The sequence below is a fragment of the Eublepharis macularius genome, chromosome 1 (genome assembly GCF_028583425.1).
Source record: "Eublepharis macularius isolate TG4126 chromosome 1, MPM_Emac_v1.0, whole genome shotgun sequence".
NCBI classification, from domain to species: domain Eukaryota; kingdom Metazoa; phylum Chordata; class Lepidosauria; order Squamata; family Eublepharidae; genus Eublepharis; species Eublepharis macularius.
In genome coordinates, this window is record NC_072790.1 from 214,499,575 (window position 1) to 214,514,127 (window position 14,553).

Below are 14,553 nucleotides of genomic sequence, written 5' to 3' on the forward strand. Positions count from 1 at the left end.
CGGTCTGTCTTCCTAATAGCTTGATTTTGTATTATTGTAGAATTATGCATTTTGCTTATGACAGTGCAGTCACAATTGGGCTAAACTAAAAGTAGAAGTAAAGTAGAAGTAGCTAACATGTTCTTTACCTGTAGAAATGCTGCATGTTGATGCATCTGTTAAGTATTTTTACCATAATACTTTAAGTGAGGATGATTTATTTTGTAGTTAATTTCTTTGAATGTGTGGTGGAAAGAGCTCATTTCTACCAAAGAGATCCTGTAGAGATAGTGTGTAACTTTACTTTGAGATGTGCTGGGTGTCCATGGGTTCAGTCCTCACATCTAGGCTTAAAGGGGAGCAAGTGGTGTTTCCCAAATATGCAGTCTCCTAATTAGTTGAGGAATTAGCTTAAAAGAGACAAGCGAGAGGGGGTAACTGGGATTCTCCACCTATGTTTAGGGAGATTATTCCCTTAGAGAACTCTCAAATAAGCCAGGAAGGTGTTCAACTAGAAAGGTTCTTTTTATTAAAAGAGAAATAAAAAGGCAAAAATACAGAAATCACACACAGCATACATACAAGTAAGTCTAAGAAAATCAAGGGGGGAGGGGGAGGAAGCAGTTTAGAGGGCGATAATTACTATTCTTGAAAATAGAGTTTCACGGAGGCAGCAGAAGAGCAACCAGAATTTCACAAGGGAAAGAAAAGAAGCCCAAATGGATTTGGGGGCATGTAGACAGATCCAGAACACACACACACTGATTGCTAGAGAGTCCAGTTATAGGGCAAAACGCTCCCTGAGGCAAGCTGACGTCTTTGCCCCCCCCCCCCCAAACAATGACTTGATGGCTGTCTCTGGAGGTAGACAATAAGCTGGGAGAGGTTTGGTGGTCCCTATCTAAGGTAGACTATAAGTGAAAAGGGTGCTTGATTTTTTTTCTCCCACTTGTTTTCCCCCCATCATGTTGACTTTGCAACGGTTTGATTAACATGTCTTTTGTTTCTTTGAAGAAAGAGCCCGGCAGCTGCAGGATGAAAACCATTTAAATATATAGAAAAAGAGATGCATGCCACTGAAGCAGTCCGTCCCCTTTTAACTTTTCAGCTCTGGCTTTGGAAATTTCACTGGGCTGTCTGTATAGTCTCATTCCCCCACCCCACCTGCCTCCATGTAACATTAAGGGCTAGAAACTTGAAAGCTGATACTGTCAAGATGAAGAATTCTTTGTCCAAGTCTACAAGCTTTGTGTTTGCATGGAGTTACTGCAAAATATCCACAGCCTGTTCTGCAGCGCAGTCTGGCGCTGTTTTAGACGCCTGTCTAAAACTCCACTGAAGTCACCGGGCTTAGAATGGTGTGATCCTGATTAGGGTTGTGCTGCTAAAGGCTCCCTGCTCAGTGGGTGGTCTGCAGCGATCATTTGCTGGTTCCATTGTAAGAGAGTGCCAGTTAGCATTTTCATTATTTCCCCTTTCCATATACAACTTCCTTTGCTTTTCTTCACCACGTTTCCTGGTGTGCTCTCCTTTAAATAGTGTGCTTGATTCTGACATGACTGTCCAAAAGGATTGTAGGTAAGGAGGCTTCTGTGAAGCTAGTTATTCTTCTAAATGCCTTGATTAATAAAGGTAGACATCAGCTCTAAAAATTCACAAGTTTAAAATGTATATTGAATTTACTTAGTGTACCATTTACTACTTCATGGTGTCCGCTCAAAATTATTTGTCTTAGAACATAGAATTACTTTGTTAATGAGCAGCCATGTCTGCTTTTCGCAACATCAATGGGAAAAGAATTTTTTCTGCAGAGAAATCAAATGTAATCTGATTTAGAATGGGATCTGGGGGCTTTTTTGTTGGGGAAAAATACAGGCCTGTAAAAGTGACAGATTATAGACTGGCGACGTTGGATTTTTCAAAACTGAAATTATCAGAATTGTTGCTTTGTTTATGACATCTTAAAAATGAAGCAACATGTTTTCTCTTCCCCCCCACCTTTTAGATTTATTGTTTTGAAATTACTGGAGATGTCTTTCAGACTTTTTGGTCTAATTAGTTTAAGTAAAGCATGTTTATTTTATTTATATAAATATAATTGAGGGATAATCATAGCTTTAGCTAGTAATTAATTGAAGGGGGAACATATTATCGTTTCCAATAACAGTGTAGTTGATTATTAATCAGTAAATATATTTCTGTTAAAATGGCAGAAATATTTGATCATCTGAAAAAAAATATAGCAGGATAAAAGCAGTACAAACAACTTCACATAAAATTGTGTATGTTTTTTGTGGGAGGTGTCAGCTTGATCTTGTCCGTTTTCATCAAGTTACATACATATAAAAGGAATTATTTATTTTTTATTCAGTAGGCATGGTTCTCTAAAGGCAAACTTAATTTTTTCCCTATCATTTCACATATTTACCCGTTTTGTATGTGTCTTTGAAGCACCAGAGAGACAGTGAATGAAGAATGGAATGGTAACCCTTTCTCTCCCATAGGGAACATACTGCTTCTTGACATGTCTCGAAGTGCTGGTTTTTAAATGAATCAAAAACTTACATGGAAAAATGAGGTGGCGGGTGTAAAATATGTTGAACTAGAAAACCATTTTGATATGGATACTTAGTCTACAGCAGTGAAGAAAATTGGACTCTCTGAGATCTCTTTCATTTGAAGACCAGTTACTGTAGGTTGGCTACAGAAATCTAAACATATTTAACATTACTTACCTGCCTGTGATGCATATTTGGTTTTTTTTTTTCCAAAGGAGGCAAGAAAAGGAGACAAAAGAGTGTGTTGCATTTGTCTGTGTAACTCAATTTGTAGGTTAGGCCAGCTGGCATTGACTGCAAAATGTAAACTCTGTGCTTTTTTTAATGCTTTGAAAATAAACCAGGTTTAAATTTAACAAAGAGTTTCACTTGAAAGAGCCAAGAGCGTTTTTTAATATTTCAACCAAGACAAGAAAACTCTGACAATGCAGACAAAGCCGTTGTAGTGCTTGTGCCCACTAGAGGGCACTGTTGCCATGCTGTCTGCTTTCAAACAGCTCTTGTTTAGTGGAGTAGGAAAGGCCATCGCTGTTTAGTCTGCTCTCGAAGGGTCTCCGCATGACCAATGTGGACCCCATGGACTTCCTGGAACATGTGTTAGCAATTTAGCAGCAGACATTTATTTCTTTGTTTTACTGCCTGGCTCTTGGAGAAAGTGTTGGTGCCGGGTTATGGGCTGTCTGGATCATGTCAGAGGCCACGGGGATCAAGTTCATGTGACAGGCCAAAGCTGAGGGAAGGATGAAGTCTGAGGAGGTGAGGAAACTGACCCTCTCTCTCAGCAGCAACAAATCGTAGCCTGTCTGTGGATTGCTGCCAAAAGCCCGGCCATTCGGAGTTCTTGGGACAGCTGAACAAACACAACATGATTTTCCTTGTTTCATCTTGCAGTAGCTTTAAGCCACAACCATTTCTGTTTCTCAAAAAAAGGGGGTGTGTGGAAGGTAGAAACAAACCCCATCTTAATGCTTATTTCCCCTCTCTTCCTTCTCCTTGTAAACTCTTACTTTATTTAGCACCATCCAGACGAGGGGACCTTGAAATCCTGGGCTACTGTATGCTGCAGTGGATATGTGGGAAGCTACCCTGGGAGCAGAATCTGAGGAAACCTGAAGCTGTCCAGGCAGCAAAAACAAAGTAAAATACAAGAATTATTTATCAATAAATATGTATGTATTCTGTCCCTAAACTCAGGATATTGCATTTTGACACATTTGAAAAAAGCTGGTGTGTGTGGGGAGGGATGAGACTTGAGAAATGTATCTTTCCTTTAATAATTCCGCAATAGTCGCTGACCCAGAGAACAACTGGGGTGGCGTCATGGCATCTGCATGGTGCAAACAGAAGGCACCAAATTCAACCCCTAGAATTTCCAGCTGAAAGGGCTTAGATGGTGGGTGATGTAAAAGATCCCTTCCTCAGACCATGGAGAGCTGCTGCTGCTTCAGTAGGCAATACTGAATTATGGGCCAGTGGTCTGACCCTCTGTAAGGCTGCATCATACGTTCAGTCACATTTTGTGTCTCACTTTCCCCCAAAGAAATATTTGTGACAAACTGATTTGCCTGTCTAACTTTAGGGAGCCTAGTGAAACAGCATGGCTCAGCACTCAGCAGAGACTGGAACCCAGGTCTCCTTGGTCGTTTAACTCTCTGTCTTCTGTACTACTGTCTGCTTAACTTGGTAAAATTGGCTGCTGCTGAAATTATTTTGGCACAGAATTTGGGTTACCTTGTTGCCAGATGTTGGGGCAGTGTTTATTTGGTCCAGAGTTGATACAGCACAGCATGTGGCTTCTGGGTAATAGAACTCTGAAAAGATGTGAGAGATGCCATGAATCTTTCCCACCCACTTTAACTTGGGGAGGCAGGAAGGGACTTAGTGGCTTGTTTCAGACAGAACAGCAAACCGTGTTTCTCTTGCTACGTGAACCAGCCCGTGTGGAGTTCATGTGCTCCATCATCCCCACGTGCACAGTGAAAGGTGCTGTTGCAGAAAACACTAGTTTACTGTTGCATTCAAATCGGCCAATTAAGAGTTTCTTTCCTTGTAAATCAGTATTCATGCTTTGAAATCCTGGTTTGCAAGAAAGCATTGACTATAGTTTTTGTCTGTTTGGACATAATGGCAAACTATGAGTTGCTACGAAAACAGAAAGCACAGGAAGAGATGGGAGGGAATGTGCATGTCAGAGAATATCTTCCACTTAACTCATGCATCAACAAATCATGGTTTACCATTTCTACTTGATAATGTTTCAGCCCCATATATAGAGAGATTAGCCACCAAGTGGTAATTTGTTACCCAGAAGCAATGTTTTTACCTTTGAAAAATTAATCAGTAATAACTTCTAAGAGAAAATATTACACTGGCCATGATCGAGTTAAAGTTAGATTTGGAAACATTTAGGCTTAAGTTAGCTATAACTAACTTGATCCATTAGTCCAAGGGCACTTAATTGTAAGTTAGCAATGTAGAAGCCAACGTTTTACTATTGCTTCGATTTGAAAGTTGAACAGAATAAAGGGGAATTTTTTTAGGGGGGAAGGATTACTAAGACCATGGGTTTTTAAAGGGATTTTAAAGTCATTCTTTGCATTTCTCTTTGGATGCTTGCAGGAAACTGATTCATAAATGTGAAAAAAATGAATATGAAAATACCATCCCCAGCATGCAAGTTGTAATTAGTCCATGCTCAGACACACAGCATGTTGTTGCCACTTTGCTCTGGCTGGTGGGACTTGAGCAAACTCGTCGCTTGTGTGCGCCCCCCCCCCCCCCCACTAGTTCCTTGTTGGGTTGAACACCAGCTACTTTGCCAGTGGAGCATTTGCAAGTGGCAAAGACAGCTGCAAACTTCTAAGTAGGGCAAGTCACAACAGAGGTACACAATAGGGATAGCTGATCTGCAGAAATCAGTCTGCACATTCAGTTTGGCACCAGCTCTCTGCAGAGAGAGAGAGAGAGAGAGAGAGAGAGAAAGGTTAGCCTGCAGGCTGTGGATAATACAGATTGCATCTGTAAATGTTGACTCTGATCCGTATTGTTTAATATTTCTCCTTTAGTAGTTCTGATCAGCAGAGCCCCACGCTAACTATCCCTTACTCAGTTCAACATTCAATCAATGTAATCAATCAAGCTGCTTTATTCATTCTGTAGTTGAGAATTAGCTCTTTAGAGGTCCAGTACTTCCTCCCCCACACCTGCCTGTCCCAGCACGCACGCACACACTCAATCCATATGCACAGAGGGCATACAATTTTTGAATTGGTTGCACTCTTGAAAATTGGTGGAGATGGAAGGAGGAATGCATGGTGTGGACTTCAACATGGGCTGGGGGAAGAAGTTGCAACTAGCAACTTAAGAGCGTAAATCTCTCGGGCAACCTGGGGCAGTTTTTCATGCTCTACACAGCCTGCCATTTGTCTTGGGGAGGAAATGTTACAGGATAGCAGTAGAAATGAATTGGCGGCAGTTTTGGCACGTTGGCTCGCTTAGCAGGGTGAAGCGCAACTTACTGTGCCGTCCAGTCTGCAATGCACTTTAATTAGCTGAGGGACAGTGTAGTACAGAGGATAAAGTGCCGGTCTCGGAGCTGGGAGACTTGGGTTCAAATCCCCACTCTGCTATGGAGCTCACTGAGTGATCTAGGGCTGGTCACTCACTCTCAGCCTAATCTACCCAACAGGGCTGCATGCCATTCTGAGCTCACTGGAGGAACACGAAGAATCTGTTAGATGGACAGAGAACTCTTGGTGAAGCAGGTCAGCTTCACTGTGAGTCTCTACACAAGACATCTTACATGAGAAAGCTCAAGTGTAGGAGATGCAATGCTAGCTAGAAAGTGTACTTTTCAATTTCACCTCTCTACCAGCTGGCAAAGATCGCTCTTCAGAGGGTTTATAAATTTCCTCTTTGCCTCCCCAAAGGATATGTCAATTTCAGCTCTCCTTCAGGGAGCTGAAGACCCTCTGAGGAGCAAACTTTGCCAGCTCTGTAGGGAGGTGAAATTGACAGAGCCTTTAGCTCTGTCTTTTTAAACTATGCTTCCCAGCTAACATTGTGTCTCTCTACACTCAAGCATTCTTGTTTAAAATGTCTCATGTAGAGAGAGAGACTGTGAATCTGCACTAGGCGCCTCCTTGGTGGGAATCCTGTCAGTCCTTACCTGTTTATATTGATGTGCTTTGAAACACAGGAGGGAGAGAGTGGAGCGCAGAGTAGCAATAAGCAGCTGTGTTGCCTTCAAGGTCCCAAACAGTACAAGGACAAAAGGGATTCCAAGGTTTCGCCTCCCTGCCAAGCACACACCCAGCTGTGGTATAACGAGAGTGTCTAAGTGGTTCAGAAAACATACGCTGGTGGTGGGCCTTTGTGGGCCACTTGTCCATCCTTCGACCTAAAAGCAAATCTCTTGAAATTCCAGGTATCTTGTGTTGGAGTGCATTGCAGAGAGGCAAACTCTGATGAAACGAAAAAGTAATGCACTGGTTGGTTTGGGTACAGAAAGGATCGTATAAAGTTTTGGACTTGAGAGGAGAGAATGTTGACGGTGGTGATTCTAGGAAGTAACAGGTGCAGCAGATGAGGGTGGGGGTAGGAAGGAAATGAATGAGTTGCCTTTGCCACCTTTCATGGTGTACTACTATGCAGTTACTCCAGTCTAAATCCACTGAAATAACAAAGCAATAAGAGAGGGAGAACTTAACAAGAGGAAACAGCTTCATTCTTCTCCCCTGGCCCAAACTCCTCTTGATAAACTCTTCCATTTCTGTGCCAAGCATGTATCTAGGCTCGGGTAGAGAGGAGAAACAACAGGCATTTTTAAACATTGCTCCACCACGTACTGCTTCTTCCATGCCCACTGCATCCATCACCATCCTGGACATACCTTTTTAGATTTTCAGGGACTCAGACATCAAAGTCTCCACTGAGCATCTAGTTTGCCCCCCCCCCCCGCCCAGTAAAGCACCAAGACCAAGATATCAGATACTGGGGGCTTAATATCCACCTGAGATGCTTCCAGTTGCAAGTGAAAGTGCCACGGGAAGAAGGAACCGCAAGTACGGGATATGCCCAGAATTACAGCTCCTTCCAAACTTAGCAAGGTTTATTCAAGCTTGCCTTGCCAGTCTGCTCTGTTTTTGCTAAGTGCTGCTTTCAAGTTACTTGTTTGAAAGGGAAACGGCTTTTTTGGAGTTTGCAGGTTGTAAATAAAAGCTTCTCTAAACTTCGTCCAGAAAGCCTCTAGTGTGCCGTAAAAAGTGTCTTCGAATCATTGTCTGTAATTTGCAAAGAACTCAGAAGCTCACAGAGATGAAAACAATAATAATAAAAGCATAATTAACAATCAACCAGGAAAGTTGTCATGTTGGTGGTCCCTTGAGAGAGGTTATGCAGAGAGGATTTCAACAAAGTGAGTTTGGGAAGCTGCCCATGATCCATTAGAGAGAGACTAGTTGACCAGCTGTTGGCTCAGGCAGGGTCACTTGGGGCTGCTTCTAATCACTGCTTCAAAAGCCAGGTCACAAGCTTTCATCTTGGAAGTATGAAGGTTGCATAGAGCCAGTTCAGTGCAAATTTTTAATTATGAAGATGCAAGTGACTCACTGAGCATGTAGTATACGTAGTTTGTGTGCACATCTGAATACATCCTAAAATGGCTCTCTGAGCACTTGTAACCTTTTCCAAGCTTTCTGTGTTCCTTAACCTCTTCCTACTCCCACTAGAGCTGGACCCATAAAAATAGAAGCCCCATGCAGTGGGGAAAGCATCCTCTTTGGTGTTTCTGATTCCTACATCCATAATTAATCTACTTGTCCTATCTCTCCCTCCCCCTTCAGAATAAAACAATCTAAAGCTTTCTTGGCCGGTCAGTATTCTTCTGAAAGCTGTCAGACTTTCCTTTCTCCTTTTCCTCTTTGTTTACAAACTTATAAGGCCACGAAGAAATGGAAGGTGATTTACTGCAGGGCTTCTGTCATAAGCTGGATTTGTGTGTGTGAAAGAATTCATGTCTGCGCCTCAACAGCTGTAGTGATGGGCTGAGTGACTCATGAAGTACATCCAGGCACAACTACCTTAGTTGGTTAGAGAGGTGTGCGTTTCAGGTTTCCGATTTAGGTTTTTAACCCGAATTGGGCCTGATTTGGAAAGATTCAGGATTCCTGAATCGGCCCCAGCATTGCTGAGCCAATTCGGGAATCCTGAAGCAAAGCTTCCCGAAGCAATTCATATCACTTTGGGAAGCTTTGGGCAAAGCAGTAGCAGCCACAGCACTTCTCTAGCTTTTTGCATTTGCAAATAGCAAGAAGTTTCAAATTTCCTGCCCCGCTGCTGTTTTTCACCTGATGAGTGGGGGAGGTGCAAACTTGCCTCCTTCCCCCTCCCATCGAGTGAAAAAAGCAGTTTGAAAGCAGTTTGAAAGGAGGGGGAGGAGCTGAAAAGGGGGGGGCATTTGAAAGCAGCAGCACTTTTCTTTCTGCTTTCAAATGCTGGCAGCTTTTTTCAGCTGATGGGGAGATCCCCCTCCCATCAGCTGAAAAGCAGCAAGCATTTGAAAGCAACACTTTTCTTGCTGAATTTGCATGAATCTTTACAGAGCATACCGAAGCGTTTAAACACCCAAATCCTGAAGATGCTTGCTGCTTCCGGATTTGGGTTATCCCAAATTGTTTTCCCACTTCAGGTTTAAAACTGGATATTTTGGGGGTGCACACCTCTAGTTTGTTAAGAAAATGTGTTTTGTAAGGCCTTGGGCACACGCCCTCTTGCTTGAGTCTCCTCTCCCTTTCGCATGGGAATAGAAGCCATTCTTGACAACCGATAATTTATAGTTTTGTTTGAAACTTCATACCGTGGCTTGAACAGCAGGATTTGAGTCCAATGGCACATTAGAGATCAACAAGATTTTCAGGATATAAGCTTTTGAGAGTCAAAGCTCTCTTCTTCCGAGCTTATAATCTGAAAATCGTGTTGGTCTCTAAGGTGCCGCTGGTTCCTGAATCTTGCTGTTCTACTGCAAACAAACATGGCTACCTACCTGCAAGTATGGCTTGTTCTCTTGTCTAAAAGCTGGGATTTCAAACTGTAACTTTTTAGGAATGCAAAGGCCCTCTGTATCGGAGCCGCATACAAGGAGAGTGCCCAAGTCCAAGGATTCTTGAGGCTTGTCTTTGTAATGACCGCCCATGGGTTCAGCATCCTATCTGAAAGCATCCCTGGTCTCTGTGTGTTTGTGTTTCTGCTAAACTGATGATGATGTGTTGGCAGCCCTGGGAACGAATCCTTCTATAAGCTTCTTCTAAGCCAACAGGCACAGCTTTTGGGGAAGGACAAATTATGAGATCTTAAAATAAGGTGGTGTGGTTTAAATTTCACACAAAGCCAAGGGGGCCTTACACTTCACGGCAAGCAATAGGACCCCCTCCCATCCCCACAGTGAGTTTACCATGTATTATCTGGGCATTTTGCCCTTTAGATTTACATTTTATTAGGGAGAAAATTAACGTTTGAAAGGGTTTTTAGGGGAACACTCCCCCCATCCCAGCTTGAATGTGGAGTGGAGAGAATTGTGGTATAAGGAAGGGGTAAACTGGTCTGTCCTATAACATTTCAAGGGCATTCATTAACCTGAAAGCATGCAGTGTTCAGACATGTGAATGTCCTTTAGATCAGGGGCTCCATATTTGGTACAGCATACCTTAACTGTCAGTGCCACTGAAAATCTCCCAAGAAATTCAGCACCTCAATATGAAGGGCAAGTAATATGGCATGACTTTAGAATGGCAATTAATTTGCCTATCTACATATTGCTATTAGAGTATACAAACTAGCTGTGAGCAACAAGAAGCAGCCAGTGAACTGTGCTGAACTTTGAAAGAGATCACTATTAATCTTTCAGACTGAAAGTAAAGGAAGTGAATTCATCTCGTGGGGATTTTTCCCCCTCCCATAAAATTACAAGGCACTTTGGCAAGAACTCCTGGAGCAACGGTGCTTCCTTGGCTGTAACTCTGCTCAGACAACTGCTTATAGGTCTGCTTGCCAAATAGTTAAAATACTGGCTTGGAAGATCTGGAGTGGCTTGCCAGCTGCTCAGGAGGCCTTTTCCCTTTGGGGAGTTAAGATGTCCAGTAGTTAACAACTTTCTGAAGGGGACTTGCCTGCTTCCCCCTCCCCATTTTGCTCTTGGTTCTTTCTTGTTGTTTCAGGCTCCTCGATGAACTCCCAGATTCAGTGACCAGGTGGACTCCTCCAGGAACAAGCTGTGGTAAGGGGACAAGCCTGTGTGCTTTTCTTTTTTTTTTTTTTTTAAAAAAAGGGTTGCTTAGAGAATGAATCTTAAGTACTTGATTTTGTGGAGGTGAGTGGTCAGCGTTTTAATATTGTGGATTACCTTCATTTAGTTTGAATTATCTAATCGGCTTGTGTTTTATATAGGTGGGGATGTCAAGGGTTCTGCCACAGAAGGGGAGAATCAGCAAACCACATGGAGATTTTAGGCAGGATACAACCCCTTGTATTTTATTTATTTGTATCCTATTGATCTACTCAGCTAAATACTGGTGGAAGGCACCACACTTAACTGAGGAATAGTAGAATATAAGTAGTTGGATTATTCTCCATACTCCGTGGTTTAACTCTGGTACCTTGGATCCCATCTAGTACTTCCATATGCTCAGTGAGGAGGCGATTTTTGTGAATTCCCCTGTCCTGCAGGAGAGTGCTGACCTCTTACCAAGCTATATCAGGGGTCTCATAGGAGCAACATTTTGAGGGATGGTTTTTGCCTTTTTAATTAACCTTATATTCTATATTCCACAAAGAATATTAAGTAGGTTCCTCACCAGGTGTCCAATGTGTATCCCTTAATTCAAGTCACAGAAATATAGTTACACAGTTGTCTATCTTGGAGTGATTTGACAGCTAAACTTCAGTACCTGTCTTTATAACTGGTCACTGAAAAATGATCACACAAGGCTATGGATGTACTTGGTGGCTTCCTAATTCAAAAAGCTTCCCAAAATTTTAATCTAATTATAGACTCGCCATATAAATGCATGCTAATGTCCTTGACGCTGTACGGAAATGTCCTTGATACCGATTGTACTAATCTCACACTATGTAATCTGCCTTGAGTCTCAGTGAGAAAGGCAGACTATAAATGACAAATAAATAAATAAAGCTAATGAATAAAAATAGTCAGGCCAAGAAAAGTTGGAAGCCTTAAGTCTCAAGTCAGTGAAACTGTGTTTTACAGGTGAAATAGCCACATTTTTGGAGAATGCTTCTAAATTAACATATGAGGGAAAGCCAGAGTATGAGATGCTGAAGAAAATCCTGTCAAGTGGTCTGGAACACAGAGGACACTGTTATGACCCTATCAATTTTACCACTGTTACAAGTGCTCTGACTGAATATGCTGCTATCCCCAGGAAAGTAAGTCATGGAACAGTAACGGTCAAGACCAGATAAGCAGTGGAAACTATTCCTTGAAATGTGTCTGTCTTACAAGCATTTTCAAAGGGAGCATGTTATTTTGGGGGAAACTACACTAAGTTATGCTATTAATCCTTCAAGAATTACTGATTTAACATGTGCAATGAACTGTTTGCAGTTGGAGCATTCTGTCCGCCCCCCCCCCCCCCAGCAAAACAGCTTCTTACTCAAGGAAACAGCTGAAGATTTAAAACATACACTGAAAACAGTTGCTGGGTCTCAGATAATAATTCCCATTTCCCTGGATTTGCTCAAAAGTTGGATGTCATCCCTTGAGGAGGAGAAAACTTACGTAAGATCTTTTGACCTGCAGCCTGTTGCCTCAAAGTGGTAGACCTCTGCAGATTCACTTCCTTTCAGGGCAGCGGGAAAGTCCAGGAATTTGTTCACTAATATTGCAGGGGAAGGCTTGCATGCTAGAACAGCTTAAAAGCAAAGTTGCTTTATTGGTGCAACTGTATGAACCTTTTTCTTTTCTTTTTTTCTTCCTAAAGCTGCTTCTTTAAAATTCTTGGATTTTGATGGTTTTGCATGAGTTGTTTAATGAAGCAAGAATTCTCCTTGCTTTCCCTGTTCCAGATCGGCTATCTCTTTGTTTTTAATAAACTTATATTGATGTAATTAGCAGTATTGACTGAGCCTGATTAGAAATTTCCGTTGTGGCTCTGTCTTGGCCGGATAAGTCTGCAGCCTTCTGCCGATATATGTTCTACAAGGCAGCACCATGGCATCATTCACTTTTAATATTCCTGGTGAACTTTGGACCGTCACTGGCAGACACAAGCCAAAAAATGCGGGATGCAAACTAATGTGACGGATTGGCTGCGAGATGAATGGCGATTCAAATCTCGGCGCACAGATGGTTCTGATTTGCCGACTTTTTGTAGCTTCTGCAACTGAAGACATAAAATAGCTGCCTAGTCATAAATTAGCTCTTTGGAAGCCAAACCTTGGCACCAGAGCTTTACAACCTTCAATTAGTAGCGAAAGAAGTATTTGAATGACTCCGGTATTGACATCTGTAGGTCTGCATAGTAATCATTCCTAATAGAAGAGAATGTCTGTTTGAGGGGCTTTTGCATGGCTAATTAACTACCAGTGAGAATATGTAATTTTTTCATGATCTCCCGATTGTCACCTTTCTCTCATGATACAATTACATTTTATTGTAGCGAGTGCCTTCGCAAACCCAATTGTCAGCACTATTTACGTTGTGTGGAAAAGCAGAACAAAAGTTCATGTTTAATAAAAAGCCACTGGATTTTGATCTTGGTAATTACCAAGACTTTTTTCCTCTGAGTTTTATAGACTTTGGTATTTTTTATCACTTTTACAACAAAGCAAAAAGCCATTTCTTTGACAGTATTTTGCTTGCTGTTGTGGTCACCATTTAATCTATGCTAATTTGAGCAGCAGCTTTTTGTTTCTGCAATTTGTAGAGTTTTCTAAACTTAATTGAAATATAACAGTTGTGGCAGGGTTTTTTGTTGTTGTTGTTGTTAAAGTGTCCACTATACTATATGGATACTGACTAATTTGATTTTTTTCCCCAGTAGAAGTGCAGATGTAAGAACTAGCCATTGACTATGAAAGCTAGAGTAATTCATTCATGAAATTGTTACAAGTTGGGTTGCATTTATTTCTTCAAAGTTCTGCAAGTGAAGGTGCTAGCAGTCCTTCAGCTTTAGACTGGCAGTTATTGCTGTTTTTTGCAATTTGATTATATATGGCTGGGATCCAGAGAACTACTTGGGTTGTGCTCAACAGCACTGAATTCTGACCCTCTCATGGGAAACAGCAGAGCAGTTGTGAGAAATTGAAATTCCCCTTGGACTCATTGAATAAATTCCATAGTTTGGATCTGGGCTCAGATGAGAGGTTGTACTTTTACCCCCCCTTCTTCACGAAAAAATTAGAATGGGTTGTGAGAAACCTGACTGCACCATCTTCTTTAGGACTACATAATTTGTCTTAAGAATTTTGTAAATTTGAAAGGTGGGGTGCAATACAAACCACATTTTAGGGTAACACTGGAAGAAAACTAGACTATAACTTGATCCTAGCTGTGCTGAGTTTCTGAGTTGCTTTCTGAGTTACTCAAAGTAAAAATGTTACTGAGTTATTCACACTTTGGGGGGGCATTACCTTCAAAAGGCACATGGAAATCCAAAGTCTCTTTACTGTCTTAAAACAAAGCATTAACTTCTAAACCACAAGGCATATGTAAATGAGATTTATAAATGTAAAAGCATACATATAATCAGTTCTCCTATCCTGAATTTTTAAAATTCTTACCAAGCATTTTCAGAAAAAACATTCTCAGTGCAGCCCAGATTTGAGAGATCCAGAGGTTCTAGGGGTAACTATCTTGTGTAGGCACAAATGCATGAGCTTCATATGACTTTCTTAACCATCTAATTCAATTTTCTAAAGGCATGGAGCTAGACACCTTTGAGGATTCCAAAGAATAAGTGTTGCAAACTTTGTTCTGCAATTTATTCTGGACATAAAGCAA

General features: G+C 41.6%; 1 protein-coding gene across 1 annotated transcript in view; it reads left to right on the forward strand.

The window, feature by feature from the left end:
* The window catches only part of VRK2 (VRK serine/threonine kinase 2), a 60,977-nt gene that overhangs the window by 41,433 nt on the left and 4,991 nt on the right, over positions 1–14,553 (forward strand). The window contains exons 9-11 of the mRNA XM_054990333.1: positions 3,554–3,674; positions 10,751–10,809; positions 11,800–11,978. Coding sequence (XP_054846308.1) covers positions 3,554–3,674; positions 10,751–10,809; positions 11,800–11,978 — 359 coding nt within the window. The remainder of the gene's footprint in view (positions 1–3,553; positions 3,675–10,750; positions 10,810–11,799; positions 11,979–14,553) is intronic.